Genomic DNA, 14,877 nt, shown 5'->3' on the forward strand with positions numbered 1-14,877 from the left:
GAGATCAGAAGGAGATGCCAGATCCCCTTGGAACTAAAGTTATAGAAGTTGTAGGCTACTATATCGGTGTCAGGAACCAAACCTTGGGCCTTTGCAAGAACCACTGAGCAATCTCTCCAGCCCTACTATTTTTATTTAAATGAGTTTTTATTGCATGCTTATCCTGAATTTCATTGTAGCAGTTGTATGTAGAAAGTGCTAGCTATCTTCAGAATTGCTTGGTCATGTTTTAATCCTGTAAACAATCCATCTTTGCTTGACAGTGCTTGTTTGTTTGTTGTTGTTTGGTCTCAAGCTTGCAGTCATAACTATTCAGTAACCATGATAACTCAGGTTCTGAACATCCTGCCCAACCCGCATTTTCTGCATCAGGCAGCATGTGCACCACTCAGCTGGGAGTCTGGTTTATCCTCCAGCAAGAGAAGATAAAAGCCCTGCTTGCTCTGATTTCTGTCATGGATCCAGGACAAGTGGGGAATGAGGGATGTTTCTCTCTATGGGGATAGGTCACAGTTGAATGAATATGTGAGGTGGAAAGGAGACAGCCCTGGACAACAGCCAGGGTTTTAATTTGGGGAAGAGGAGCCCTGCATAGAGACTTAGAGGTGGTAAATGAACAATGTATTCAGCGTGGTGATAAATTGAAGAATCCACAGTCTGCTTTGTGACTCAATACTGCCATGCCCTTGTCTTTGAAGTGGATCTTCTGATACCTCTCTGCCCTCTGATAGCTGAAGACTAACTGTGTTCTCTGGAGGAATCCCAGTTTCTCAAGAAAACACTGAGAAGGAAGGTGTGGGGCTCACACTCTCCCAGAGAGCTTAGCTATAGAACCCATGCCCTGGGTGAGTAAGGCTAGAGTGTGTCCCAAGGACACAGAGCATCTCTGCTGAATGCTGTCTCTGCTGAAGGCTGGTATGCACTCATCTTCCACTATGACACTCAGCCTGTGCCCTGACCCTGTGTCTCCAACTTTACACTTCATGTGTATGTTCTCAATCCTCATTTGACAAAGAACAAACACTTGCCCTTTCATCCTTTGGGCTTCTAATTCCCAAATCCTCAGCTAGAGGAGGGAAGGGACTGAATCCTTACTCCCTATGTGGCCACCCAGGATCGGCACTCGGTACTCAGTGATGCTAGATTTCCTCATGAGGTATCAACCTCTGCCTGGCCTGAAGAAACTTACCTTGACATAACATCAAATGTAAATTCCTTGGCCCAGCAGCCGCAAACTCATCTCCTTTCTCCCATAAGTTGCTTGAACGAACAAATCCATTTATTCTTTTGCAGACCTCTAGTCAGTTATGAAGAGCTAGTCTCCATGGAAACATAAGCTGGTGCCCCCTCCCCCAGGGCCATGGATAGGACCTGACCTACATCTGTATGCCAAAAAGGACAACTCTGAAGTTGCATCAGTTTCAAGGCTGTATCAGCCTGACACATGCAGAAAAAAAAGGAGCCTGTCATAATGCAGGATAGTAATGTACACAGAAGCATATGCCCAGGAGCATGTATACACATGTACCATGTACATATGTATATTTGCTTATATACACATATGTGCACACACATATACACACAGACATGTGTACTTATAAACACTCATGCTTGTACATACATGCACATATCCAAGCATGTACCCACACAGACACATATTTACACATACAGACATAGGAGTATATAAGCATATATATATATATATACACACATTTATCTATGTACATATACATGCAAATATACACATGCACATATATACACATGGACACATATACACATGGACATATTTGCACACATAAATGCACACACCCATATATGAACACAGGTATGTGTTCATGTAATACATATATACATAATTACTTACATACATACATACACAAATATCCATGTCAATGTGTGTATAGGCATGCACACACATGCACATACACATCTAAGTGTGTGCTCATAAAGAAACAGTATTTTCTTCCATGAGGCTGTCTCACAAACCCCACATTGCACGCTACACACTGTCAGCCCATTCCTAACAAAGTGACCATCTCACTTATAAGAGATAGAATTTTTACTTAGTGTTCAGGTTGCAAACTGAATTTTGTCTGTGTGTGTTTAGGCAGATGTCAGAATCATCACATCTCCTTGGAGAACGATATCATAGTTTTGTTTTTCATCTCTGTTCCTCAGCAGCCTCTGGACTGATTCCTCCACCCTCCTAAGAAACCAGAATCTGTGGGTGACAGCGCATGATACAGCATGCACCTGCGAATAACTGGTTACATTCTCATATGGAATTTAAATCTTCTCTAGATACATACAACGTCTAATGCAATTCTGTCAACAGTTGTTGCGTTGTGTTGTACGTGGAGAAGTGGCAATGGGAATATGTCTGTCTATGTCCAACATAGGCACAGTTTTCAAGTTCATGGATACAGAAATCATGAACATGGAGGGCCACCTATTCTATGAATTTAGTCAAGAGATACATTTTTAATGATGATATAACAGCATGCCAGAGAACTTCAATCATTTAACAAGATATGCTTTAAATTCTTAACATCTATTCTAGTAAAGCAGAAAAATTACTTTTATATAATTAATTATATTACACAAAGTTCATGGGGCCTAGATTTTTTTCCCAGGGACAAACTGACCACCTAGATAGAGGTTTGCACCTCTGCAGCTTTTTATCATGGAAAGGTTCTCTATTGTCACTGCTGTGAATTACCAACAAAATGCAAGCTCTGTCACATCATTAGAACTTACTGGTGTGGTCACTGCTCAGATGCATGGAATTTTTCTGCAGAAGCTAGTGTTGTTTTCTTTCACTAGACAACAGTGGAAGAAAGGATTCCATGGCTTGGAACATTCTTGTGATCCTGACAAATCAGGAACCTGTACATCAGTCAGCTCAGGATGCCTCACTTTCCCAGTGAGACTGTTGGAGGATGGGTAGCTTCGAGAGCATCACTTCCTGTTCAATGTCGAGACACTTGCAAGGTTGAGAGTCTCCAGGTCTCATTTGGAGTAATCCCTGCATAATACCACATCTGTGGCTGGGGTCTTTCAGACTTGTGTGCAATGAGGTATATGGCCTTTCCAAAAGAAGAGCTCTCCTCAATTCATAACTAAAGGAGAACAAAATAAAATTTCTTTCAAAGATGCAACCCACATATTCCCTCCAACATTGTTTAATTTGCTTTTCTTTTTGCCTTCCTCAAGTGTTCTTACTGCATTTTTAATACAATCTAGATGACCCAGGGAACTTTTTATTTTTATCTTACAATTGCAAACATCTAAGAGTTGGGAGTTCATTTCAATTTGACTATACCTCAGTGATGGGTTGACTGGTAATCTCAAATAATCCTTGAAAGTGTGTGGGCAATGGGAAAACCCCCTTAGGCACAATCGTAGCTATCATACTGTGACTCACCCTGTAGCTGGAAGTACTGAGAGCTATTTGGATCCAGTATTTCTGTTTATTGTGCAACATAGACTCCCTTAGATTATGATTTTCCAAGGCCTCAGCTGTTAATGGTCCTTGTTATTTTTGCAGATAGTCTAAGGAAAAGTTTGGTTTAGAAGTGAAAAGGATATCTTTAAAAAAATGTGTCAAGCTTTTTACTCTTCAAGGATATTCAGGTGTCAGTGTGAGCCAGGATTTTACACACATGTACTCTGTGCTTCTTTATTTTGGAAAAAATTTAATAATTTTGGGATAAGGGAATATGTTCTGTGGTTCTGGAAATTTAGACTGTGCTGATTTTAACAGTGATAAAAGCTTCTTTACTGTAGGAAAATGCTAAACCTGCAGGCCTGCAGAGATATGCAGCGGGGTCGCACAGAGGAAACTTGAACAGACAGTGCTTGCTCCTTTAACTTGAACAGATTCTTTCAACCTTTCAGAAAGTGTTATTGTCACCTTGATACAACCCGGAGTCACCTGGAAAAAGGAAATCTCAAAATTGAGAAAGTGTCCATATCAGATTGCCCTATGTAGTCAGCACTGTGGCAGATTGTCTCCTTTTATGATTGATGTCAGAGGGACCGTCCCACTCGACAAAAGTACCCATAGGCGGGTTGCCCTGACCGGCGTGAGAAAGCTAACTGAGCATGCTCCAGAGGTCGAGCTAGTAAGCATCGTTGCACCGCTTGACTCTGCTCTGCGTTCACCCACGATCATCTGGGATCTGGAAGTAAATGGAAGCGGTTATTTCTTCTCCTAAGTTGATTTGGTTATAATAGTCATCACAGCAACAGACACCAAACTAGAGCATAATTGGTGGCACTAGTGGAGTGTAATGATCTGACCACGTCGTTTCGTGGGAGGACTGTGGAGGCATATGGAACCTTGGGCTGGAAAAGCCACTGGATACTCAAAGCTTAATGAGACTCCTAATGTTGAAGCCTAGAAGACAACACAGATCATGAAGAGCTGGTTGTTGACATTTCAGGAGGCATAAATATGGTATTGGGACTTTTAATGTGATAGTTTGGTCTAAGAATCTATGTTTTCAGCCAGGCATGGTAGAACATGCCTGTAATCCCAGCACTCAGGGAGGCAGAAGCAGGTAGGTCTCTAAGTTAGAGACTAGCCTGGTCTACAAAGAGACCAGCCAAAGTTAGAGCCCAGCCAAGGCTACCCAGAGAAATCCAGTCTCGAAAACCCAAAACCAAAACCAAAACCAACCAACCAACCAAACAAACAAACAAAAACAGTAACCACAAAAAAAAGAATTTACATTTTCTTTCTTGGTATGGGTTATGTCACTCAGGATTTTTTTTTCCCGTTCCATCCAGTTGCCTTTAAATTTCATAATGTTATTTTTTTAAGCAGCTGAGTAATACTCTTCAGGTGAGGGACATCTGTGCTATGTTCAGATGCTGGTGATTATGAATAAAGCAGCTGTGAACATAGTTGAGCAAGTGTCTTTGTGGTAGGATGGAACATCCTTTGAGTATATGCCCAGGAGTTGTATAGCTGTATCTTGAGGTAGATCCAGTACCAATTTTCTGAGAAATTGCATATTGATTTTCAAATTTGCTCTACAAGCTTGTACTCCCACCAGTAATGGAGGGGTGTTCCCCTTTCTCCACATCCTCGCCAACATGTGCTGTCACTTGAGTTATTTTTATCTTAGCCAATATGATGGGTGCAAGATGGAAACTCAGAGTCACTTTGATTTGTATTTCCCTGATGACTAAGGACGTTGAGCATTTCCTTAAGTGTTTCTTGACCATTTGAGATTTCTCTATTGATACAGGTCTGTTTAGACCTGTATCTCATTTTTAGTTGGATTATTTGGTTTGGTTTTGTTTGTTTGTGTCTAGTTTCTAGAGTCAGATGTGGAGTTGGTGTAAATATTTTCCCATTCTGTAGGCTGCCATTTTGTTCTTTTGATGGTGTGCTTTACTTTACAGAAACTTGTCAGTTTCATGAGGTCACATTTATTACTTGTTGATCTTAGAGCTTGTGCTATTGATGTTCTGTTTAGGAAGTTGTCTCCTGTGCTAATGTGTTCAAGGCTATTCCCCACTTTCTTTTCTATAAGGTTTAGTGTGTCTGTTTTTTTGTTGAGGTCTTTGTTCCACTTGGATTTGAGTTTTGTGCTGAGTGATAAATACGGATCTAATTGTATTCTTCTACATGTAGATATGCAGTTAAACCAGCACCATTTGTTGAAGATTCTTTCTCTTTTCCATTATATACTTCTGGCTTTTTACAATAAAATATCAAGTATCCATAAGTGTATAGACTTACATCGGGGTCCTCAATTTGATTCCATTGTTCAACCTGTCTGTTTTTATGTCAATATCATGTTGTTTTTATTCCTATATCTCTGTAGTACAGCTTGAAATCATGAATGGTGATACATCCAGAAGTTATTTTATTGCACAAGATTGTTTTAGCTATCTTGTGGGGTTTTTTTTGTTCTGTTTTTTCATATGAAGTTGAGTTGTATGTACCCACTTATGAGTGGACATTAGCGGTAAAGTAAGGGATAATTATACTACAGTTCACAGATCCTGAGAAGCTAAGTAACAGGAGGACTCAAGGCGGGAGGAAGCATATATGCATCACCCTTGGAAGAGGAAATAGAATAGACTTCACTGGCAGTCTGAGGGTGGGTAGGAATGAGAAAAGGACAGACGTGGTAGGGTGGTGGTAGAACAAAAGTACTTAGAGGGAAAAAAAAGCTGAAATTGGAAGGGAACATTCTGGGGCAAAGGTAGAAAACTAGTACAATGAAAACTCCAAGGAATCCATGAGGGTAGCCCTCACAAAGACTCCTAGTAATGGGAGTTATGGAGCCTGAACCAGCCACCCTTGGTAACCAGGCAAGCTTTCAGTGGAGGGATTGGAACACTGATCCAGCCATAAAACTTTCAACTTACACTTTGTACTGCTTGCAAGATGTGCTGGGGTAAATGTGGTGTAGAATTTCTGAGTGGCCAACCAATGAAGGGTTTAACTTGAGACCCATGCCACAAGAGGGAGCCCATCTCTGACACTGCCTGGAGGACCAGAAACCAGAGTCTGCATAGTCCAGAGACATAGGATGGACCCAAACATGTCCAGCTACCCTTTCTGCAAAAATAGTCAATGGAATTATTTCTAATGATAAATTTCCTATATGGGTAGACCAGAGCCTGGCATAATCATCATCTTGGGGGCCTTATCTAGTGACTGATGGACTAATGGAAGCAGATGCAGAGACTCAGAGCCACATATTTGGCAGAGCTCAGAAAACTCTACAGAAAGCAGGGAGGAAGGATTGCAGGAGCCAGAGGGTTCAAGGATACCACAAGAAAATGACCTACAGAATCAACTAAGCAAGGTTCACAGGGGCTCACAGACACTGAACCAACGATCAGGGAGCCTGTCTGGGTCTGGCTTAGGTCCTCTGCATATATGTTATGGTTATATAGCTTGGTGTTCTTGTGGGACTCTGAACAGTGGTAGAAGGGCCTGTCTCTTACACTTTTGCCTGTTTTGTGGACTGTTTTCATCCTACTGTAGTGCCTCATCCAATTTTAATATAAAGAGTTGTGCCTCATTTTATTATAGCTTAGTATGCCGTGTTTGGTTGATATCCCAAGGAGGCCTGCCCTTTTCTGTAGGTAAAAGAGGAGAAGTGGAATGGGAGAGGGGAAGAGGGGAAGAGGGGGAGAAAAAGACTGGGAGGAGAGAAGGGAGGGGAAACTGTGGTCAGAATAAAGAAGAATAAATTAAAAGGGGAAAATGAATCTGTAGCTTACAGGAGACCAGCATCAGTGGTGTAAAAATCTTCTAGGAAGTAGTTCCTTGAAGTCAGCATGTAAAAGCTCTGGTCTAGGAAAGCCGCTGTTGAATATCAGTCTGGTAGTCAAACACTGCAGTATATAAGAATCACCTACCTTGTAGTACTTTTGAAAGCATAACAAATACAGCATTGGCAGGAGCAGTGCAAAAGGCTGTGGTCCTGTACTGTGTAGCCGTGTTGGAACCTCTGAAGAGGGACCAGGATCCAATGATAAATGTATGACCTCAGCAACTGTGAAAAACCCAGAATTGAAGGGTTCATTAGAAAAAGCTGAGGCTTTCTTCGGGGTTAGGATCCCTGAAGAAAGTTCTGGTCTGCTTTGGTGAAGTTACAGCCTGATGTGATGGAAATCCAAAGATACTGGAGGTTCTAGGACCATGAGACACTGACAAGGGCAGCAGTATGGAGCAAAGCCAGCCTGATCCTACAAAACAAGCTGTGTGTGCTACAGATGGCAGAGTCGGAGTTCTGGGGCTGCCCAAACATTTGGAGCCCAGACCAACATGAGCAAGACCAACATGTTGGACACTGCTATTGATACTGCTAGATCTTGGTTTTTTTCAGTATGATTGTTTTTATGTGTCAATGTTTTCCTTTTTGAATAGGAAAATGTGTAACTTAATTTTGTTCCTTTATGAATGTAAAGATAAGAGATTTTTGATGTATGTTACACACAGTAAGAGGAGAAAGGGGAGATTATGATATAACTATGTGGGCTGAGGAGAGAGCTCAGTTGGTAAAGTGTTTGCTGGGGAAGTTGAAGACCTGGTTTCAATCCCTAACACCTCTACAAAACATGGGCATGATGCTGGGTGCCTGTAACCCAGAACCTAAAACAGAAATAGAAATATTCCCAGAGGCTTACTAGCCATCCTTTTTAACCAGTCAGTGGGCTTTATGCTTAGTGAGAAACCTTGTCTCAAACATTAAAGTGGAGAGTGACCTCTGGCCTCTACAATCACATACAAGGGCAAAAATACTCTTGAATACATGAATGTACACAGGTACACACACAAACACACAGAGAGATGAGGAAGAGAACTATATAGCAGTGAGATGGATAATCTGAGTATCATGCCTACACATAACACTCAGAAGTACAACACTGAGAAGATGGAGAAAGAAAGTTCCAGAAGAATTGGTATGAGCCTGTGTGCAGAGCTTCCATAGCACACAGTATTGAGCCTTCTAGCCACTTACTACTGAAAGACAAAAACTATTGCTAATCAAACAGGAAAACAAGGAATAATTACAGAAGAACATATTCAGGAAAGTCAGTACTGGAGCGTAGACATGGCTGCATGCTGATACCATTGGTGTGTGTGCAATGGCAGGAGAAGTTTCATTATACTGTTTTTGCCGTGCTGGAGATAGACACGAGCCTGTGATCCACATAGAGAGAGAGAGAATGGTAGCAAGTAAGACAGCTATCTGCTGCCCTCCCCTGACTCTGAGAAGAAACAGGAGCAGCAGGGAGGCCAGTTCTCACACTGCCTCTTCTCAGACCTTGTCTAATAACTTGGTTATTAGCCTTGTTTTTACTGAGTAGTTAGTGAAAATCAGTGTGTGAAATCATTAGGCTCTAATTGCAACCCACTGAGCAGGGCTGTGGTCTGACAAGGTCTAATCCTCCATGGGATCTTTGATGTTGACTCTAGTGCCTCTCTCTCTTTTCTCTTTCACCCTTCTCTCTCTGTCTCTCTCTCTGTGTATCTGTGTTCACACACATGCATGGGCACACTAGCAGTAAGTTATTTGTGTCTTCCTCTATGGCTCTTCATCTTAATTTTTTTTAATTTTTGAATTATAATAATTACATTTTTCCTCCTACTCTTTCCTCCCTCCAACCTACCCTATATACCTGCTTTGCTTGCTTCCAAATTCATAAATTTTTACTATATGTACATATATTTAATATTTAATTTTAATATATATTTAAATACATAAATACAACCTGCTCAGTCTTTGTAAAGTTATCTGTATGAATATGTTCTCAGGGCTGACCAATAGCATTGGAGAACTAGTTTTTTGAGATAGGTCTACCCATTGAACCTGGGACCACCTTTTTGCCTAGACTGGGTGGGAAGTAAGCATCCTCCTGTCTCTGCCTCCACAGCACCAGGGATACAGTTGAGTACTGCTGCACACCTGGCCTCCTCCGTGGGTACTGCAGATGCAGAAGGAGGTCCTAACGTTTGGACACACACAACTTTACCCACTGACTTATCTACCAAGGCCCTTTTCCTTTTCTCTTTTTTTCTTTTATCCTTCCTTCACCCCAGCAATACCCTCTCTCTTCAGGCCCTCTATGTCCCTCATTTTCCCCTCTTCTGCTCTTCCCTCCCCCCTCTTCCCTCTCTCTTCCAAAGACATATTTTCTAATGTTTTCTAAAGGCTAAATGACTAAATTATGAGGCTTTAAAAATGTGTAGTTTGTCCCTTTTCCTGGAAAGTTAAGCCTGTGCATCCACAGTGCTTCTCGTAAGACTGGTATCTGGCCCACTCCTGCACTCACTGTAAGAGGGCACATCAAGGAAACCTTCCCTTTGCATTTTTTTCATTCCTATTGCGTCTTTATTTAAATCATTTAAACTGTGATATGTGACTTTATAAATTATTGCTGAAGGGAAGATTAGAGGGGAATGCATATAAAATACATACTAAGTATAATATGATAAGATTGGTATTTAGAATTTTGTAAGTGGCCAAATTTCAATATAATTTTGCTAAAGTTTATTCAACATGAGTAGAAACAAAGTGCCTAGCATTAAATCGTCCCCCGAGGAAAGACGCCCTTTCTCAAGCTCCTTAAAGCATTTGGTACACTATCACAGCGGTGAGCACTTTACCCTGGAAGCAGCAGCCTCCTACCATGTGGGTTCTCAGTCACCTGACCAGATCTTGTCTGTTCTTCTGCAGCGTCCATCGCGTCCACCTGCAAGGACCCCGGGATGCCTCAGAACGGTACCCGCTATGGTGATAGCCGGGAACCAGGAGACACCATCACCTTCCAGTGTGACCCTGGGTACCAGCTCCAAGGACAAGCCAAGGTCACTTGTGTGCAGCTTAACAACCGCTTCTTCTGGCAGCCGGACCCCCCTTTGTGCATAGGTACTGAGATACGGAAATGCCATGCTTGGAAATGAATCCAGTCTATGCTTCAAATCTGCCTGCTAACCTTTTGGTTTTTTTTTTTTTTTTTTTTTTTTTTTTCGGGAGGACATTTCAGGAACTTCCTAAATGGCCTCAGGTTCTCTGAGACAATGCTGAAGTTTTATTGCACACCTTTATTTTATTAGATGAAATAAAGGATGTGGTTTCCTTAATGTACAGTAATTGACATTTATCTAACATTTCTTGTCCTTAACAGTTCTTATGTAAATATATATTCACCAATCCAGACTTCAAATTTTTACATGGCTCAAAATATATGAGCCCTCCACTCCTGGCCTCATTTTTAATATAAAACACACCTACAAGCAAAAGCTACTGTTGAAAAACACTTTCTCTCATCAGAAGTATGATTTTCTGTAACATCTGTACATTTTAGATAGAATCCTGAAAAGCAGACATTATATTGCCGCTGGGGGAAATGAAAATAAAGACTGAAATTTTGTATAAAACTAATTAAAATTCCCTACCCAACTTATTAATGTACTAACAAATGGCTTTGCCAGCTATGGTCTTAATAGATATCTAAGATGATCTTTCAAAAATATGATTTTAGGAAAACAGATTTTCATTTAAAACAGCTATTATATGTAAATTGCCCTTCATTCTTTTAAATATTTTGACATAAAATACCTATTTAGAGTATTTAGTTATAATTCCAAAATGGAATTTAATTAAGCTTTATTTTTTTTAACAAGCTATTTAGTTTAGTTGGTACTTTAGATATTTTGCTTGAAAACTGTAGAATTAAATTGATCTGTGACAAAAGGCTGTGACAGAGGATTGAGGGACTCACTCATGGCCTTGAAGACAGATGAGAGTCAGAGCTCTGCACATCAGCATCTGGCCTGAAGGAAAGCAGCCCCTGTTGAGGAGGCTGCTCTGTAGCCTCACACCCCCCTCCTGTGAGCACAGCCAGCCTTTCATTGCTCACCCCGCTAACAGGAGGCTTGTGACACTTTGGATATTTTTCAAAATAAAATAAATGCCGCTGTCATTTTAAATCTTTTTCTTTTAAACTTTGTGAAGTTCCTTGCAACGGGAGCTTCTCCTTCTGTCTTTATTGATCCGTTGCGTTGTCGTTGTGAATCTGTTATATGTGTACAGCTATGTGTATGTTGTGTCTGTGTTATATGTATGTTAAGTGCCTGTGTCTCTGTGTGCTACATGTGTATCTCTGTGTCTGCATGTTTGTGTTGTCCACGTGTTTGTCACCTCTATTGTGCATTGCACACGTCTGTGTTGTACGTATATATATGTGTGTTGTATCTGTGATGTATGTGAATCATGTGTATGTGTTGTATGTGTGTCTGTGTCCATACTCTTGTGTCCATGTGTTCATTGTGTATATTATTCATTGCTGTGTGCATATGTGTTCTGTGTGTATCTATGATGTTTAAATGAAGATTTAATTTTCTTCCACTTTATATTTTTAATCTCATAAAGAAAAATCTTTAAAAAGCCTCTAAGTTAATCTCCCAAAGGCAATTTGTCCTTTCTACATTCAAGGCATGATTGTCAAATTTGACCACTTTCCTTGCTACTACATAGCCTTTGACACAACCACCACTCAGTTACCTAATTTTGAGTGAGAAATAAAATATCCAAAGCTCAGCAGAAAGCACCCATTGTCCTTCTGGGACTCAAACAGCACTTCCAAGGGCAGATGGAAATCATTTGCAGCAATGGAATAGTCAAGTATTTGAGGGACTACACCTGCCTGCAAGCATAGATGTTATGTGACAGGAAGACAGATGCTGTCTCTTCATTACGCTGTGAGTTTCACTCTTCAGACGTGAGGGTCGTGTCCCCTGCAGCGTATTTCCAGAGTGATGTCTTGGCTGACTGTGGAATAGCACCCCAATGAATCTTTACTCAACAGGCAACATTTTAAAATGTCTTAAACCGTGTTTCTCTCCTAATGCATGTTTATTGCAGGTATTCTTAGAAGCTAAAACAGAACAAGCAGTGAGAAAAGCTGTCTTTTTTCCCCAGAGGCAGCTGCTATTAACAATTATACACCAATAAAATTCATAAGCATATGAATATACTTTGCTTTAAGACATTTTAACATATCCTGTCTAAATACTAACCTAGCAATATGAGGTGTTTAGGGTGCTGTTTTATGTTCTATCCAGATTTGTAGTGACAATGTGGTGTCTCTGAGCACAACTTCTCTCTCATGATACTGGCAACTCTGTCTAGTGCAGCCAAGCAGTGATGGACCCACTTATTTCTGGACAAGTACACAGTGAATTTCCTGCTTATGAACCCCACTGTAAAAGAGCCTTTGTAAAACACACATGATGGTGGTGGAATGATATATTTCTTCAGACTTATCTCTCTAAGACACTTCTCCCCCACAAAATCTATCTGAATTACTCACACCCACCCCACTTGTCATTAGCCATGTTTGTTTATTTTCTCCAGTCAGAAAATCACAACTTAGGATGGTTTTTAACCGTATTGTATGGGCAGAACGTGATACATCCTTCCTGTTTTAATTCACATTTTAGATTAGAAATGGGTCTGAACCTTATCCGTTCCTTTGATCACTGGCTGTGTGGTTTTCTTTTGGCAAACTGGCCAGCTAACTTCCTTTTCCTTCATCATCAATGTCCTCTGCCTTCTCTGTGTGTATTAGCTCTTTTTCTGTTCATGTTCTTCCTGCATTTCACCAGGTCATCATGAAACACAGAACACACATTTTCCAAGGTTTTCTGTTAATTTCCTCATGATCTTATCTATTACCTCTCTTCTTTTTCTTTCTAAAAGGCCCTGAAAATGGAAATGGAACTTCTCTTTTGGCCTTTTATAGTTGAGCTCTCTCTCTGTGTGTCTCTGTGTGTGTGTGTGTATGTGTGGTGTGTGTTGTATGTATGATTTTATGTGCATATGTATGTGTCTCTATGTATGTATTATATGTGTATTTCTGTGTCTGTCTTATATGTGTGTATTTATATGCTTTGTATGTTTGTGTTATACATATGTTATGTGTGTGTGTGTCTGTCTCGGTGTGTGTACTATAGATGTGTTTCTGTTTCTGTTTTTTGTATGCTTTGTGTGTGTGTGCTGGGTATTATATATGTATGCATGTGTGTGCTGCATGTATATATGTATGTGTCTGTGTTTTTATGTGTGTATGTGGGTGGATGGGTATACATGTGTGTATGTGTGTGTGTATGTGTGTTTGTGTACCCATGCATGTGGGTACATGTGGAGTTGAGAAATCAGTGTCAGGTGTCTCCTTTAACCATCTTAATTTTTGAGGCTGAGTCCCTCTCTTAGTTTGGATCTCAGTGATTTGGCTAGGCAGGCGCATCTCCACTCTCCCACACCATCACTGGGGTCATTACAGTCGTCCATGCACAGCTTTAGGTAGAGTACTGAGGGAGCAAACTTCGGTCTTCATCCTTCCGAACAGTGCATTTCATCCAGGAGCCTTCTCTTCAGCAAATACAACTGAGTCTCAAGGGATGAAGTCTCTGTTCTGACTTTATAATTGGAATAGTAGTCCCTGTCCCTTAAAGCCCTCCAGTTTTGCATTGCTTACTCTGTTTTCATTCAGAGATTGTCTCACTGAATGGTGTGAGTGTTCCAGCGTTTTGTGGAGAGACACTGGTTGTCTCACTAGAGCAGAGTGCTGTGCATGAGCTGGGTGGAGTGCGAGCTGACCTGTGTGATGGGCTTGTGTGTGTGTGTGTGGATGGAACTCTGTGTGGAGGCTATTTCATGCACACAATCTTGCAGGAGCTTCTAGAATCTCTGAACTGCATCTTCTAAACTCAAATTGTGTATAAAAGGTTTTAGGAGCTCTGTAGTTAAAGACTAATGAACCTAACATGAAGAATTCCTGGCCCTGAGAAAAGAAACATGCCAAAACGGTGCTATGTAACACCCTACTCAGCATTAGCACCCTCGTTTGGTGGAGCACCTGGGACCAGCCAGAAGAAACAGCTTCCCCTTTGTGTCCTTTAAGTCAATATTTGAATCATCCTCTCAGCACCCCTCTGTGACAGTGCCCCAAATCTGTCCCTTTTCATCTTCCAAGCCCTGCATGGAATGGAATCTTCTCGGCTCTTAGACACTCCCTCAGCCCTCCACATCAGTAAGGCTGCCCTATCAGGTTGGGGTTCTTACACCAGAGGTTGTGAGCATACATCACGAGTGCTTCGGAAGACTCACAATGAGGGCCATGAAGAGACCATGTGCTGATGACCACAGCATTAGGAAGATGGGACTTCACACCAGCAGACACAAGGGCTTCACATTCTGTTACCATGCCTCATATAAGCAGAGTGTACTCCCGTGGTATTCAGAGTTTGCATTGACCAGACTGAATTTATCGTGCAAATATGATGATTTCATTGTATTTCTTTTCTTGAAAGTTGGAGTTTTAAGGGAATGTTAA

At 41.0% G+C, this 14,877-nt stretch overlaps 1 protein-coding gene across 1 annotated transcript in view; it reads left to right on the plus strand.

Annotated features, from left to right (window-relative positions):
- Csmd1 (CUB and Sushi multiple domains 1) overlaps positions 1-14,877 on the plus strand; it is a 1,555,059-nt gene that overhangs the window by 1,340,425 nt on the left and 199,757 nt on the right. The window contains exon 27 of the mRNA XM_055608400.1: positions 10,215-10,406. Coding sequence (XP_055464375.1) covers positions 10,215-10,406 — 192 coding nt within the window. The remainder of the gene's footprint in view (positions 1-10,214; positions 10,407-14,877) is intronic.

The sequence above is a fragment of the Psammomys obesus genome, unplaced genomic scaffold (assembly GCF_907164565.1).
Source record: "Psammomys obesus unplaced genomic scaffold, mPsaObe1.curated_primary_1811, whole genome shotgun sequence".
Lineage (NCBI taxonomy): Eukaryota > Metazoa > Chordata > Mammalia > Rodentia > Muridae > Psammomys > Psammomys obesus.